The sequence below is a fragment of the Gastrolobium bilobum genome, unplaced genomic scaffold (genome assembly GCF_033153095.1).
Source record: "Gastrolobium bilobum isolate Gb01-03AN ecotype WA unplaced genomic scaffold, APGP_CSIRO_Gbil_v1 utg23388, whole genome shotgun sequence".
NCBI classification, from domain to species: domain Eukaryota; kingdom Viridiplantae; phylum Streptophyta; class Magnoliopsida; order Fabales; family Fabaceae; genus Gastrolobium; species Gastrolobium bilobum.
In genome coordinates, this window is record NW_026895140.1 from 112,447 (window position 1) to 129,874 (window position 17,428).

The 17,428-nt window shown below is 34.5% G+C and overlaps 1 protein-coding gene across 1 annotated transcript; it reads left to right on the plus strand.

Annotated features, from left to right (window-relative positions):
- Positions 1–3,867: 3,867 nt before the first annotated feature.
- Positions 3,868–10,528, plus strand: LOC133293809 (3,9-dihydroxypterocarpan 6A-monooxygenase-like). The gene is made up of 2 exons (XM_061492439.1): positions 3,868–4,796; positions 9,914–10,528. Exons 1-2 carry the CDS (start codon positions 3,888–3,890, stop codon positions 10,526–10,528), a joined length of 1,524 nt encoding a protein of 507 aa, XP_061348423.1. The 5' UTR covers positions 3,868–3,887.
- Positions 10,529–17,428: the final 6,900 nt, after the last annotated feature.

Genomic DNA, 17,428 nt, shown 5'->3' on the forward strand with positions numbered 1-17,428 from the left:
AGGAGAACATCCACTTGTTTGAACAGACATGTCTAGTGGCACTAGTGTTCACCCACCATTCCTTAGTATCTCTCACCAGATTGCACTCCATCACCACCGTTGCCAGATTCAGTTCTTCAACCTTATCAGCAATATCAACCATGTTGGCTTGAGTGGTCTTTTTCTTCTTATTGAATTTTTGCGGCTTCCTCTGATCTTTCTTTTATTCCTTCTTATAGTCCCTTGCACGGTGGCCAGGATTCCCATAGTTGTAACAGTTGCCTTTGAACTTTTTGCCCTTTCCTTGATTAGCATTTCCATCTTCAGAATATTTTCACTTCTTTGACTTTGATCCCTCTTCAACCACATTAGCCTTGGAGACCATAGGATTGTTGCCATTCCTCTTATCAGAAATCTTATTATCTTTCTCTATCCTCAATCTCATAATCAGATCTTCAAGTGACAATTCCTTGCACTTATGCTTGAGCTAATTCTTGAAATCTTTCAAAGAATTTGGTAATTTTTCTATGAAATTAGCAACTTGGAAAGACTCACTAAGAGACATTCCTTCTACATGGATTTCATGCACAATCACTTGAAGTTCTTCAACTTGACTCACAACAGATTCAGAGTATTGCATATTGAAGTCCAAGAATCTGCCAACTATGAATTTCTTTAAGGCAACATCCTCAGTTTTATACTTATTGTCCAGACTATCCCATAGTTCCTTACTGGTTTTCAGGGCACTATACACATATTATAGTGTGTTGTCTAGACCATTGAGAATGTAGTTTTGGCAAAGGGAGTCAGAATGCTTCCATGCATCAATGGCAGCAACCTTTTCTTTGTCAGGTTGTTCTCCCTCATCCAACTTAGGAGCATCTTCCTTGAGGAAACGTTCCAAACTTAGTGTTGTCAAATAGAACAACATCTTCTGTTGCCAACGCTTGAAATTTATCCCATTCAGTTTTTCAGGTTTGTCAGCATGCATTGGAACAGAGGCAGTAAGATTGGCAGTGTTTGCACTTGCAGTAGCCATTTCTGTTACACAAACAGAATCCGAAAATTAATCACACAGATTAATACTATAATCACATAAATTAATACAGTAATCACAAAGTAAATAAAAAGGAGTATATAAAACAGTAAATAGAATATACTGATCACAGGTTCAAAACACCAACTTGTCTTAAGATTGTTATTTAGACGACAGTGGTGATATTAAATCACTAGGAGGTTTGAACCCATGTATAGAACAAATGAGATAATAATCGGAATTATCAAACACAGTGTAATAAAGGAAATTAAAATAGACTTACAATATGTCAGATAATGGAACAGAATGATGAATGTATGCAGAATAATGAAAAATTTGAGCCCATAGAATGTGTCTCCTTAAGACAAGTTACCCCCTTACTGATGCCAAAGGTTGATGGACAAGTGTCTCCCAAGATATAACGGATTGCGCCTGAGGAGTGGTGGCACTACCAGTCAACAGTCCAAACGAACACAACAATATGTCAGAGGGATTACATCGTAGGATGGAAAGAAATATGCAAACTAGATGGAGGAAAAAATCTGGCAGAATAACAGTGCAGAAAATTAGATCAAATTTATGAAGGGGTCAGAGTCTATTTATAGATATTGACCGATCACGATGAACCGCCGTCAGCAGCGAACTGCCGTGAATGGGAAAAACCGGCGGGAAGAAACATTTGGGTTTAAAGAAACTGGAGGGAAGCAACAGATAAGTACAGGGGCATTTTGGACAAAATATTAAAAAATAAATTTTTTTTTTCAGCCGAGCCGCCCGGACGGCAGCACGCTTGTGGTGGACCTAAGCCCACCTAGCTCTTCTTCCCTCCACAAAAGTGTAGTGCCCTAATGGGTAATTTAGGAGTGTGAGATGCGAGGTTATAAGCTCTCTCACCTCTTGCTAGTTGTCCAATGTGTCACTTCTTATTCATAACCAATAGATTTTCTATACAAATTCCAACAGCTGCTACCATAGAGGTTATTCAGAGAATTTCATCCTTGTTGTATAACAAAAGTATTATTTAAATTGTCTTCAGTCATTTTAGAGATTGTCATATAATGTGACGTTTTCATGTGCATCATATGGGTTATGGGTGGAATGAGCATATCATCATGTTGCTTCTCTGTTATTATTTCATTATGATCCATTACCATAATATGCATATATCATAATTCCCAGCATTCCTTTCTACTAGCATAATAACCCTCACATGTGCGTGCCACCATCACTTATATTATAGAGTAAATACCTTTTTCATTCCTTAGCAATTTTCACGATACCCGCTTTATTCCCTAGAAAATAAAAAGGTTATTCGTGATCCCTAAGAAATTCAAAGTTGACCCATTTTAGTCCTTTTGAGGGACTAATGTGGGTCTTTTTAGAATTTGTGAGGGATCACAATTTCAACTAAATGATTCCATTTTGAATATCTTAAGGACCACAGAGAGCCTTTTTATTTGCTAGGGACTAAAGTGAGCATCGTGAAATTTGCTGAGGACCAAAAATGATATTTACTCTACATTATATTTTTCTAATATACCCATCTTACAAGAATTTATTAGACCTGAAAGATGAATAATATTTAAAATCACTTATCTCATAATATTTAATTATTTATAAATAGATTGCGACATTAAGAAGATAATTTATAATAACATGATCATTCAGTGGCGAAGCCAGGATTGGAGAGGAGGGGGGACAAAAATTAAATTTTTGTTTTATATAATATCAATATTTTCTTAACCTATTAACGTCATTTTTTTATGGAACTTGTTCAAGTAATTTCTTACCTAAATATTAACATTTAACAACATTTCAAAGACTGAAAAAATATTATATTTGGTCGGGTCCAACAAACATAAAAAGTAGTTTAAAACAATAATTAAAAAAAAGAGTGCCTTCATTCAACATTAACATTAACTAAAACAATGATTTTATATATAGTTTTTTTAAAATAAATAAATAAAAAGAGAAACTTGGTTGCAAAGAAACAAATAATGCAGAAAATGCAAATGTTTTTAAAATAAATAAATAAAAATACTGCAAAGAAACAAATAATGCAGAAAAATGATAATCGTAATCCAATGAATCTAATAGTTGAAACTAAAATCTCAATGCAACGCAACCTTTGAACCTTTTTTTGAATTTCTATAACGCGTGTTGAAGTGTCGGGGAGTGTCCGAGAGTGTCGGGAAGTATTGGACACGACACGTCAGGATTTTTGAATTGTTGGTGCTTCATAGACAACAGTACCACATCTAACCTTCAACCACATTAATTTTTTTATTTCTTTTAGTGTGGAGGGGGGCGGCCGCCCATGCTAGCCTCCCCCTAGCTCCGCCCCTGTGATCATTGAGGTTCTGAGACCATATAAATCATCATTTTAACTCAAAAATTTAAATTATTTGATAAAGAAAAATTAATAATTTTATATTATGTTTTTCTAACATAACGCTAATTAAAACATCATTATCCAAAATCTTATTTAAAAAAATTAAACGTCTTGGAGTGCTTAGAGCTGTCGAACATTTATAAAATCTCTGTTTTTAATGAAACGTTCCATTAAATGCCTGGACTTCCTTCGCTGAAAAAAATCATACATTCAAAACATCATCAAATGCTTTGACTTCTCCATTAAAAAAAACAAATTCAAAAGCGGTGACTTAAATTCCTTCAACAACTATTGCAACTTATTTAATTTAGCGGTGGATATATCTATTTATTAAATCTCTGTCTTTACCTCCTCTCATTAATTGCATTATCTTCCCCCAGTTAATTAGCACTGGTAAGTTTCCTATTATTGCCCTCCCAAGGTAAAGATTGTATAAATTGTAACCAGCATATTTTACAATTTCATCCAAAATTTTCAGATATGGCTGAATTTCAAGACTATGTCCAACTTTTCTTTGTTTGGCTAGTCTCAACCATTCTGGTTCGAGCCATATTCACAAGAAATCAGAACAAGGGTCATCGTCCACCAAGTCCACCGGCACTACCTATCATTGGACACCTTCACCTTATCTCAAAATTACCTTACAAAAGTTTTCACAATCTCTCAACTCGCTATGGACCCATAATGCAACTTTTCCTAGGCTCTGTCCCTTGCATTGTAGTTTCAAATCCAGAAATCGCCAAGGAGTTCCTCAAAACCCATGAAACATGCTTCTCAAACCGCTTTAGAAGTGCTGCAGTTCATTACTTATCATATGGCTCCAAAGGCTTCGTTTTTGCACCTTATGGAAGTTATTGGAAATTCATGAAGAAAATTTGCATATCTGAGCTTCTTGGTGGCCGAACCCTTGATAAACTCCTCCCTTTGAGGCAACAAGAGACTCTCAGATTTTTGAGACTTTTGCAGAAGAAAGGGGAAGCTGGTGAGGCTGTTGATGTTGGTGGCGAACTCTTAATTCTCACAAATAGTATTATATCAAGAATGACTATGAACCAAACGTGTTCTGAAAATGATAATGATGTTGAAGACATTAGAAAGATGGTGATGGACGCTGCAGAGCTTGCAGGGAAGTTTAATGTTTCAGACTTTGTTTGGTTATGTAAGAATTTTGATTTGCAGGGAATGAAGAAAAGGCTTAAAGAGATTCATGACAGGTTTGATACCATGATGGAGAGGGTGATAGAGGAGCATGAAAGGGAAAGGAAGAAAAGGAAAGAAGAGGGTGAAGGTGCTGAATTTAAGGATCTACTTGAGATTTTGTTGGAAATAAAAGAAGACGAGAACACTGAGATAGTATTCACCGGAGAGAACATCAAGGCTTTCATCTTGGTAAGCAACTCTTCTAACATCCTTTATTGCCTATTTAATTTGTTCAAAAATATAACTTAGTTAATTAATATAGTCAGTTTAAACTTTTATATTGAATTGATTATTTATATAATATTAGAGCCTATGTGATTCGGTGGTCATAAGTTCAATTGTCACTGCTCTTCAACCCCAACGTAGCTTCTTAGCAATTAGCTTAAACTTTTGAGTTCAATTGGTTGTTTAAATTAAATACCCAATTGGGACCACAAAACAACTCTAGTTGGCTACTGTTTTGGATGCTTTCCAAATGTTCATATAGTTCAACTCTCTAAATTACTTACATGTGGCATAGATTATACATATGTGCTCCTTTGTACTAATTCTTTAGACAAGGAAAGTGAGATGCTGCGTGGGGTTATGTTAAGAATACTTGAAAGAAAAGGGTATTTAAAATATTATTGAATTGTGTATTAATCTGATACAAAGAGGTCTCTATTTATAGAGACTAAAAAACCTAATTCTTGACCTAATAGGCTTGGTCCAATACAACAAATACTAATAATAATAAAATACCTAATATTTACAACACTCCCCCTCAAGCTGAGAAATAGATATTTATCATTCTCAGCTTGCTAGTAAGTTCTTGAAATCTGTCTGAAGGAAGTCCCTTTGTCAATAGATCAGCTAATTGACGCCCAGTGGGAATGTATGGAATGGTAATCAACCCGCTATCAAGTTTCTCTTTGATGAAATGACGGTCGACCTCAATATGTTTAGTCCAATCATGTTGAACTGGATTATGAGCTATACAAATAGCGGACTTATTATCACATAGCAGCTTCATAGGTCCCTCACATTTTATTTTGAGATCATCAAGTACAATTTTCAGCCACAGTAACTCACAAAATGCCTTGAGCCATAGCTCGAAATTCAGCTTCTGCACTTGATCTGACAACCACATCTTGTTTCTTACTTCTCCATGTCACCAAGTTACCGCAAAGAAACATGCAATAACTAGTGGTAGAACGACGGTCAGTCACAGATCCAGCATAATCAGCATCAGTGTAGACTTCTAAAGAGAGATTACCATCACGTCGGAATAACAATCCTTTACCAGGAGTAGCTTTAAGATACTGAAGAATTCTCTCTACTGCCTGCATGTGTTTCTCCTTTGGATCGTGCATAAACTAACTGACAACACTAACAACATAAGCTAGGTTTGGCCTAGTATGAGCCAGATATATCAATTTTCCAACTAGCCGTTGATATTGTCCTTTATCAACTGGAGGATTCTCCTCTTCAAAGCCTATCTTGTGATTCTGCTCAATAGGAGTATTAGAGGGTTTACACCCGAGCTTCCCTGCTTCTTTGAGAAGATCCAAAACATATTTCCTCTGACTGATAAAAATTCCTATGCTTGAATGAGCTACTTCTATCCCTAGGAAATATCTCAGTTTTCCAAGGTCTTTGACTTCGAACTCAGAGGCAAGTCGTGTCTGCAGAATCTGTCTCTCCACAAAATGACCTGTGATAATAATATCATCAACATATACAAGGAGCACAGTAAGCTTCCCATTTTGGAAGTGATTGAAGAAAAGAGTGTGATCTCCTTGACTCTGTCTATATCCTAAGGTCATCATAACCTTAGTAAACCTTCCAAACCAAGCACGAGGTGACTGTTTCAATCCACACAAGGCCTTTTTTAATCGACAAACTTTATTTTCCCCCTTCACAGAATCAAAACCAGGCGGGATTTCCATGTAGACTTCTTCTTCTAACTTACCATTGAGGAAAACATTTTTCACATCAAATTGATTTATATCCCAATTGTAATGGGCAGCAAGGGACAACAAGATTCTCACTGTATTCATCTTTGCAACTAGAGAAAAGGTTTCTTCATAATCAATGCCATAGGTTTGAGTGTAACCTTTGGCGACTAATCGAGCCTTGTATCTCTCAAGAGTGCCATCAGAATTATATTTCAGGGCATAAACCCATCTGCACCCTACTGCTTTCTTTCCGTTGAGTCTATCAATAACCTCCCATGTTTTATTTTTCTCCAACGCATTCATCTCCTCTTGCATGGCTTGAGCCCAGTTCCCATCTTTCAAAGCTTCATGTACTGATTTTGGGATTGAAGTAGAATCTAGTGCTGAAACAAAGCTTTTGTGCTGCACATAAAGATTAGCAGAGGAAACAAAATTGGAGATAGGGTATTGAGTACAAGAGGGACAAGAAGAACAAGTTTTCTTGGAACAAGATTTTTTTCCTTTTCTTAAAGCAATGGGTAAATCATCAGAAACAATAGTAATGGGTAAGTCATCAGAAGTATTAACATCATGATCAGAAATATGAGATTCTGGACTTACCAGTGGTTCAGACGATTGAGGTTGCTGTTGAGGCAATGTGGGCTGTTCAGACGATTCAGGTGTTACAATCTTCCGTATCTCTGGTGTACTTGATGTATCAGTCATAGGAGGATCAGTCACAGGAGGATCAGACATAGACACATTAGGAACAGGAACAAGAGGAAGAGACACTGACACAGGTGAAGGAGTAGACACTGAAGATTCAAAGAAGGAAGGTGATGAGTCTTCTGGTGAATTATTCTCCCTCTGAAGATGAGGACCTTGGAAAAAGGACTCAGATTCCTGAAATGTAACATCGATAGAAACAAAACAATTTTGACTTCCAGGGTGATAGCACTTGTAGCCCTTCTTATCAGGAGCATATCCAAGGAAGACACATTTAAGAGCCCTAGGATCCAACTTACTGCGATGCTGTTTATGAATATGAACAAAGACAACACACCCAAACACTCGAGGAGGAAGACTTTGCAAAGTTGGAACAGAAGGAAAAAAAGAAGTCATGGAATGAATAGGACTTACATGATCGAGAACCCGAGTGGGTAGACGATTGATCAAGAATGCTGCAGTAAGAATGGCATCTCCCCAATAGCATTTGGGTACATGTGTTTGAAACAGTAAGGCACGAGCAACTTCAAGAAGGTGACGATTTTTCCTTTCAGCAACCCCATTTTGTTGAGGGGTGTCTACACAAGTAAGTTCATGAATCATACCTTGATTTTGTATAAATTGGGAAAAAGAGTGATTTACATATTCAGTACCATTATCTGTCCTTAGTCTTTTGATTTTTTTACAAAATTGAGTCTCAATCATTTTATAAAATTGAAAGAACAGTTGTGGTACCTCAGACTTTTCACGCATTAAGTAAACCCAAGTTACACGAGTGAAATCATCAATAAAAGAAACAAACCATTTATTTCCAGAAGAATGAGGGACCTTAGAAGGACCCCAAACATCAGAATGAATAAGATCAAAAGGTTCAACACTCTTAGTAATACTAGAAGGAAAAGACACACGATGATGCTTAGCAAATTCACAAACATCACAATGAAAAAACTCAACAGACTTAGACAAAAACAATGACAGAAATAAAGATTTGAGTAAACTAAATGGAGGATGACCCAAACGCTTATGATGCAGCCAAATTAAAGAATCAGCAGTTGATTGACCATGAGACATGAAGGTGTGATCTGTTACTTTATTTGCGGGAGATTGTGACACCAGATAGTACAGCCCATCTTGCTCTTTAGCACTACCAATCGTCTTCCCCGTGGCGAGATCCTGAAAAACACAATGGGTAGGGAAGAAGATTACAGTACAATTCAAATCTTTTGTAATTTTGTGAATAGAAAGAAGATTCGTGGAGAGTTTAGGAACATGAAGAACATCCTTAAGATGTAAGGACTGCTGTAAGTTTATGTCACCAGAACCCGCAACTGATGTATGTGAGCCATCAACTATGGATATTGTATGAGTTCCAATGGTAGGATGATAAGAAATAAATGAGTCAGCACAACAAGCCATATGATCAGTAGCACCAGAATCAACAACCCAAGAATGTTTAAAATCATTACATGAAGAAATGAAAGAATGAGTTTTGGAGCTCATACCAGTCATAGCCAAAGCACTAATATCAGATGGCTTACTCAGATAATCAAGAATGGTTCGGAGTCGTTCCAACTCATCTGGACGAAATGCAGATTGGGTCTCATTAGGTGCAGGGGTTATTTCAGAAGAAGTAAAATGCGCTTGACCACGCATCCTTGCCATCTTTTCTAAGACAGTTTGCTTTCCATAAAGGCGAAAGCATAAATCCTTGATATGACCTATTCTTTTACAATAAGAACACCATCGGTCATCTCTCTTAGGTCTAGAAGAGGTACCATCATAAATTTTTTAAAAAGAACTCCTTTGAGAAGAGGCCATACTGCACAGAAAATGGTTAAAGAAAAGCTCCAAGAAGCCAAAAAATCACAAATAAATACCAAACGATGTCTGATCAAAGAGAGGAGCACAGATCCAAAAAGAGGATGAAGGGACGATCAAGATCGCGGTGGTCCGATCCGGAAAAATGGTCTCACGCGCCGGTGAGATTGGCTGCGCGTGGGCTTCACTCGCGGTTGAAGGAGCTGCGCGCGTGGGCGCGTGCGGTGGCCGTCTGGTCTGAAATTTCTGGAGCAACGTCGTTGGGTGAGCGCGGTTCTTTCTGGGTCTGTTCGGAGTTGAAAAACCACCGGGAAAGGGTCCAATCGTGATGAACAGATGCTGTCTTGTGATGAAGAATAATGGAGACGATGAATAGTAACAGAGACGATGAACAGTAACAGAGATCCAGTATAACAGAGATCTTCTCGGTCCAAGAGGTCCCCGGAAAAAATCCGGTGGCGGCTGATGGCAGCGAGAGACAAAAAGAATAAAAGGTTCTTGTTCTAAAGACAATAGGCGCGGAAGCAGAGCCCTCAGGATCGAGAGCTCTGATACTAACTTGAAAGAAAAGGGTATTTGAAATATTATTGAATTGTGTATTAATCTGATACAAAGAGGTCTCTATTTATAGAGACTAAAAAACCTAATTCTTGACCTAATGGGCTTGGCCCAATACAACAAATACTAATAATAATAAAATACCTAATATTTACAACAAGAACAACTCAGAATTTGCAATTATAATAAATGAATAAATTTATTTTAAAGTGAACATTTTAAAATAAACTATATAAATTCTATAATTAAAGATGTGATTAAATTTATTTTTAAAATATATGTATGCAGGAGATGTTTATGGCAGGAACAGACACATCTTCAATAACAACAGAATGGGCTCTAGCTGAGTTAATCAACAACCCTCATGTGATGGAGAAAGCAAGACAAGAGATCGATTCAGTAACAGGAAAGAGTAGATTAATACAAGAGTCAGATCTTATCAACCTTCCTTACATGAGAGCAGTAGTTAAAGAAACATTAAGGATTCACCCCACATCCCCATTTATAGTAAGAGAATCATCTGAAAGCTGTAATGTTTGTGGTTATGAGATTCCTTCAAAGTGTTTGTTATTTGTTAATTTGTGGTCTATGGGGAGAGACCCCAACCTGTGGAAGGATCCACTTGAGTTCAGGCCACAGAGGTTTATCAATGAAGAGAACCAATTTGATGTGAGGGGACAGAATTTCCAACTAATGCCATTTGGGACAGGAAGAAGGGTGTGTCCTGGAGCCTCACTAGCACTTCAGGTTGTACCCACTACCCTTGCTGCTATGATTCAGTGTTTTGAATGGAAGGTTGATGGCACCGTTAACATGGAAGAAAAACCAGCCATGACCCTTCCAAGGGCTTATCCTTTGATTTGTGTCCCTGTGCCCCGCTTTAATTTTTTTTCTTCTGTATAAGCAAATAATGGAATGCGTAATATATGGCTCTGGCTAAACATGGTTTCGTCCCTGACCTTGAAAATAGAAAAACGTGGTTAACTTTTAGTATATAGTAATAGAAATGAGTTGTAATTTTTTATTTTGGTCAACAATTAATTAATATTTTATTTGAAAAGCGAAAAAAAGGTAAAGAAAATACAAAAACTCTGAATCTTGGTTTTGCTTCCTATATCCTTAATAGGTATTCAGGTGTTTCTTTCTAAACTTTTTTTCTGAACTTGTCGTGAATATTTGATTAAAGGATTTAGCGTTTGTCTTATAACAATATATAAAGTTATTTCAAAGACAGTTTTGAGATTTAAGGGGAGAAAAAATTATTTTTGAATACATTAGAAGGGCTAAAACTCAAATGGAAAAACAAAAAGAATACACAAAAGTGGAAACTAAATACATAACTTCATTGATGCCATTTTGGTCATTTTCTGTTGCAACAAAACTCCAAACTCTTGGATACCAATAAAAAATAAATAAAATCCGAACTCTTAAGAATACTTCATATTTTCATATATTTTGGTGGCACCAAACAATTACACATACACGTTCGCAAATCAAAAAGAGAGAAAGAGAGAGTTAAAATACACATTTAGCTTATTCAGATAATGTGGGTACATCCAACAATTAACATCAACATCAATAATACCTTTATTCCAAATTAATTAAAATTGGTGGTAGATGAACTCAAAAAAAAAGTTATGAAAAGATTAAAAAAATGATAAAAATAAAATTTAAGTATATTATCCATAAAAGAATAGTACACAATTGCAAGGAAAAAATAAATTAAATAAAATACAAATAAGGATATATAAAAGAACATAAAAGAATAAGAATAAAAAGGTAAGAAATAAAAAAATAGAAAAAAAATATAGGGAAAAAAAGAAAAAAACACAAACAAATAGGTAAAAGAAAAGAGATTGAAAGGAAAAATGAAATAGTAGAAAAGAAGGAAAAAAGAAAGGGGGTGGGGGCAGATAAAGAGGAAAAGGACTAAAAAGGGACCGTCTAGAACATAGGAATAAAAAAGGGTCTAACCATCCACCAAGTAAGTCAATCTATATCACACTCCTTTAGGTCTTGTTTTATTACCTTCCCCCAAGTAAGTTTCGGTCCACCTCTACCTCTCTTTGTGTTAAGCTCTTAGAAACAAATTTTTGTTCTAATGGGAGCATCCAGGGGCCTTATCATTACTTGCCCAAACCATCTCAATCTATGTTCTCTCATCTTTTCTGCCACCGGTACTACTTACACCTTTCATTGAATATCTTCATTTCTTATGTTATTCATCCTCCTATAACCACACATCCACCTTAACATCTTCATTTCCGCTACTCTCATTTTATACTCATGTTACTTATGTGCTGTCCAACATTCAGCTTGGTATAACATAGCAGGCCTTACTGCTATTCTATAGAATTTTTCTTTTAGCTTAAAGGGAATTCTGCGGTCACACAAAAACTCCAATGCACTACGCCGTTTCATCTGTAACACCCCGTGTGCACCCGACGTATTAAACATACATATGGCAGTAGCGCAACTAAACAAATGCGGAAGCTAACTTTCTCTTTTCAATTATGACGTCATTATTATTAACCAAGTTGATTGCTTAATTCCTTTTCAAAACATTTCCTGTATGTAAATTGCAATAAAGAACTAACTGAATAACCTCATGATATAAGTGTGTATCTAGTCATGGAACTACAACATGTAGATCGGACAATATCCTGATACATTATACAATTCAAAACTAAATAACATAACATAGTCAATGTGGTATGGACAACCCCCATGCTAACCAAATAAGGCAACAAAACCCAATCAATGTCTCAAAACCAATAACCATATACTGATATAAAAGCATGATAAAATCCAACATGTCAGCACAACAGCATGCATAGTCAACTCAACTCCGGCCTACTGCCGCTAGAGGTATCAACCCCCGAGGTACCTGTACCTGAAAATGTGCCCCAACACGAGGTGAGATCTCTAAAAAGAAATCTCAGTAAGACAAAGGGTCCTCAAGGATCTCTCCACCCCAAGCTCACTTACATGGGCAATATAAGTTCAAAAATAGCATAATAATATCATTTCCAAAATCTGTGCAATGCAACATATATCCATGTCATGTGTGTAAGAATTCTACTGGCCAGAGAATGTAGGGATTACATACGTCTACAACCTACAGTACAAGGAACACCGCTTATACTTCAACCACAGATTCACCGTCTTGTATGTCTCTTCGAGGAAAGGTTGCATCTTGGCCTCCTCCCGCTGCTAAAAGGAAAAGGACTGTTAGTCCTTCTACAGCTACCACTTCTTCTATCCCGGCTGTTAATCCCAACATATCAGAGTTGGATCTTACCAATGATGCTGATAATTGGTTGGACTCGGGAGGTACCCAAATTACTCCTGCTCTCATAGTCGGACTTAAGAGAGGTGCGCTATGGGAGCCCGGGGTGGCTACTGAACTCCGGGGTGATCCCCGTCCCCCGCCTGCATTTTTTGGGACTGGGATCATTTCGATAACCGATCGAGATGGAGGAACTGCAGAGGGCCGAGTTATATGCTTTTAAGACGGCCTCGTGATAACTCATATTTTGTTACACTTATTTATTACTATTGGTTGGTATTTTTATGTTTTATTTGAATTAAATAAAGGTCTTTTGGGTCAAATCACAATTCTACATTTTAATTGGGTTTAATTGATTTTCGTTATAATTTTCCAGATTTACACTACTTTCGTATTTTGCCCGTATCTCACTCTACAGATGTCCGATTGACTCCATTGTTGTTGCGTTCTGCTGCTAACAGATAAGGCTACAATCTCTATTTCCGTTACTGAAACCCAATTCGGACGGGAAGATGGTCGAAATCGGAGCTCAAGATGACGTGTTTTTGCAGGAATTTTATTTTGACGTTTGAACTTGTAATTCACATTAGGACCCAATGTGTTTAGGGCCCAAGGCCATGTTTTATTATTTTATTTTATTTTATTCAGCTTTTATTTTATGTATGGGCTGAAGTGGTGAAACCCTAGCCGTTCTGAATGACGGCTCTTTAAGGGAGACTTTAGGAAACCCTTCGGCAATATGTTTTTGGGAGTTTTTACGACAGACAAATTTTCTCTGAATTTGAATTCAATTCTGTTCTTCTTCTTCATCTTCTGTTCTTATTCTTTTTAATTTTTAATTATGTTTACCTTAGCCATGCGATGCTAAGAACTTTTTAATCAACCTAAGGGTAACGGATTCCATGGATTAGTCTTGAGGATCTGCGCTTTGTTTTAATATCAAGAATATTTCTGACAAAAATAAAAGAAAAAAAATATTATTACAATATAATTACTGAAATAAATTTGATATTTTTTACTTTTACATAGATTTAAAGGATTGACTATATTTTTTATTTCTCTAAATTAAAAAAACATTGAATTTATTACGAATGGTTATATTTTGATTTTTTTTAATTTTATTTTTCACTATAAGAATTCAAATATGTAATATAATTTAAGTAGATATTTTATAATTACTTCAATATTATATTTATTCCTGAAATATTATGATAATTGTAAAAATAATTTAAAATATTATAAAATATTTAATTTCTTTTATGAAAATAGAAAATTATTATTATCAAATTATTAGTATTCGTAATAAATTTAACAATTTTAAAATAAGAAATTCAAAAATTATGTCCGATAAGTATTCAAAAATATTTATTTATTTTATTAATAAAGATTTCTCATATTGATTTTTTATTTTAAATCACAAATCAAATCTTTATTTTATTTTTCTTATTAATAATAATTTTTTTCGATTTATTTTAATTTAAATCATAAATAAAATCTTTATTTTTTATATTAAAAATTAAAAAAAATGATTTAATTTGCATATCGCACAGTACATGATACATATCGTATCGTACAACACAAATCTCTTTTTGATACATCTCACGATACGTATTGTACTTGTGATTCGTATCGTATCGTACGAATTGTATCATGTACGTACAGAAAGTATAATATTTTTAGCCAATAATCTGATGGTATGAGCCACAGGAATTCGCCATAAGGTTTGAGGATTGAGCTATTGTCTATTATTGGGTTCAACTATTAAACTTGGTGGGGTTTTCTATTGTCATGGGTGAAAACTTTCAAACGTTGCCTTTTTCAAAAAGGGAAGATGGATCGATCACAAGAAACTTTTCTAGCATCTTTTGTGGGATTCATTACTGATTTTACTTGATTGATACAAGGATATTATTCATATTTCCATAGTCCTCAAGTAAAGCTCAATCAGATTTATATCAATTTCCTACGTGTGTAATCTTCTGACAGAAAATTCATTTTTGCCAATTGTCATGCTTTGGTAGTCTTATATCACTAGGATGGATTGTCCTATCTCTGAGAACTGTATTTAATATATAATACCCACTAACAAATCCACTAACAAACGTTTCAGATATGTACTACAATTTAAATTTAGTTAAAAAATTTATACAATAATAATGATTTGATAATTGATTTTTTTTTAATTTTCACCAGAAAAAAAAAATTTATAATCTTTAATAATAATTCAAAATCTTTTTGTAATCATCAAAATATTTCATGAATAACTCTAATATAAAATAATATTAAAGTAGTTATGGAATATCATACTTAAATTAAGAAATAGAGTTATTTCAATAAAATCATTGACAATAGATAAGAAATAGGGAATCTCTTAAAATCTATACAAAGTAAAAAATATCAAATTTATTTCAATAATTATATTGTAATTATTATTATTTCTTTCCTTTTTGTAGGAAAGATTCTTGATATTATTGAAATTCTATGTCAAATATGTCGCGGATGACAATGATATCTTGTACCCATGTCTATATATAAACGAGCTCATAATCCTATGTTGGCATGTTTTGTTTTTGCTTTCTCCCTTAACTAACGTTTGTTTCAATGGCTTCCTTGCAATTCCAAAACGTTAGGTATGAGTTTACCAATGCCATGAGAAGCTTCCATGGGAAGCTAAAGCTTATTCTCTGTGGTTCTCTTCATCTTTTGGTTCTGGTCTTTGTTCTCAAGTACTGTCCAAGCATTGTGGCTTGTCTGCAGCAACCCAACCTACCACTTCTACGCCGCTTTTGTGCTAGCAAATGCCATTTTATTGATCTGCTGTTTTCTCTCTCACAAAAACACTGGTAGCTCCAGCGTCGACGACATCAACTACGATTTTTTCAACATTTTCAACCACATCGAGTTTCAAGATAACTACATTGGAGACCTCATCCACTCGGATCAAGTTCAAGATATATATCCCTCAGGCCTTAACCATCAATTAAGTAATGTTATTCTTATTTTTATTTTTCAGTGTCAAGATCATAACTTCACATATTATATTTTATGTTTTAGGTTTTAGGATTGTTATTTTTATTTTTAAATTATTATTTAATAATTTAAGAGAAGAGTTTGCATTTATCAATCTTAATTCATCACTTTTTTTTTATCTGCGAGTTCGACATCATTTATTATCAATACATTATATTAGGTTCGTGTTTTAATTTAAAGGATATAATTTTGTATCTTTTTAGTCTTTAACACTATGTTAACATTAAGACATAATTAAAATATGAAAAGTTGCTCTTTTTCTCTCTTTACGTCAGCTAAAGTGACTGAAGAAAGAGAAAAAAAATTTTTTTTATATTATAATTATGTTTTACTGATAAAACATAATATTAAAAACTAAAAAAAAATAACTTATCCTTTGAAAGGACAGAGACTTAACCCATATTGTAACGTGTCAATGAAGAATACAGTATGAGAAACAAGGATTATCAATTATATTTAAGTTTTGATAGATTTGCACAAATTCAATGTCACAACGCTCTTTGTAGAAGTCCTAATCCTAACTAAAAGGTCCATATCAGAGGTCTCACAACAGAGAGGGAGAAGGAGAAAAATTAAATAAGATGAGATGGAATAGAAATCTTCGATTTAGGGATGTTAAACTTCAATTGAAAATTTGTCTAGTATGCCTTTTTAAATTTTTTAGCATGTCTTTAATTCTTGTTTCTCTTTTAATTGTGCCTGTTTGAATTGCAGATTCTCACATGGATCCCACTGCGGAAGAAGTACCTGACTATGTGAGACCTCTGATATGGACCTTTTAGATAATACTCTAATGCTGCAATCTCAAAGGATAAGTTAAAAAAAATGTTGTTTGACATTCACGATTAAGTTAATAATTTAATGGCATTAGGTTTTATGTTTTGGCAGTTCAGGATTAGGACTTCTACAAAGAGCGTTGTGACATTGAATTTGTGCAAATCTATCAAAACTTAAATATAATTGATAATCCTTGTTTCTCATACTGTATTCTTCATTGACACGTTACAATATGGGTTAAGTCTCTGTCCTTACAAAGGATAAGTTATTTTTTTTATTTTTTAATATTATGTTTTATCAGTAAAACATAATTATAATATAAAAAATTATTTTTTTTTTATCTTTCTTCAGTCACTTTAGCTGACGTAAAGAGAGAAAAAGAGCAACTTTTCATATTTTAATTATGTCTTAATGTTAACATAGTGTTAAACACTAAAAAGATACAAAATTATAACCTTTGAATTAAAACACGAACCTAATATAATGTATTGATAATAAATGATGTCGAACTCGCAGATTAAAGAAAGTGATGAATTAAGATTGATAAATGTAAACTCTTCTCTTAAATTATTAAATAAAAATTTAAAAATAAAAATAAAAATAAAAATATAACATTACCTAATTGATGGTTAAGGCCTGATGGATGTATATCTTGAACTTGATCCGAGTGGATGAGGTCTCCAATGTAGTTATCTTGAAACTCAATG

Coding starts and splice junctions, on each gene's coding strand:
- LOC133293809 (XM_061492439.1), top strand. CDS start 3,888: ATGGCTGAATTTCAAGACTATGTCCAACTTTTCTTTGTTTGGCTAGTC. Junction 4,797..9,913: donor ACATCAAGGCTTTCATCTTG/GTAAGCAACTCT, acceptor ATATGTATGCAG/GAGATGTTTATGGCAGGAAC.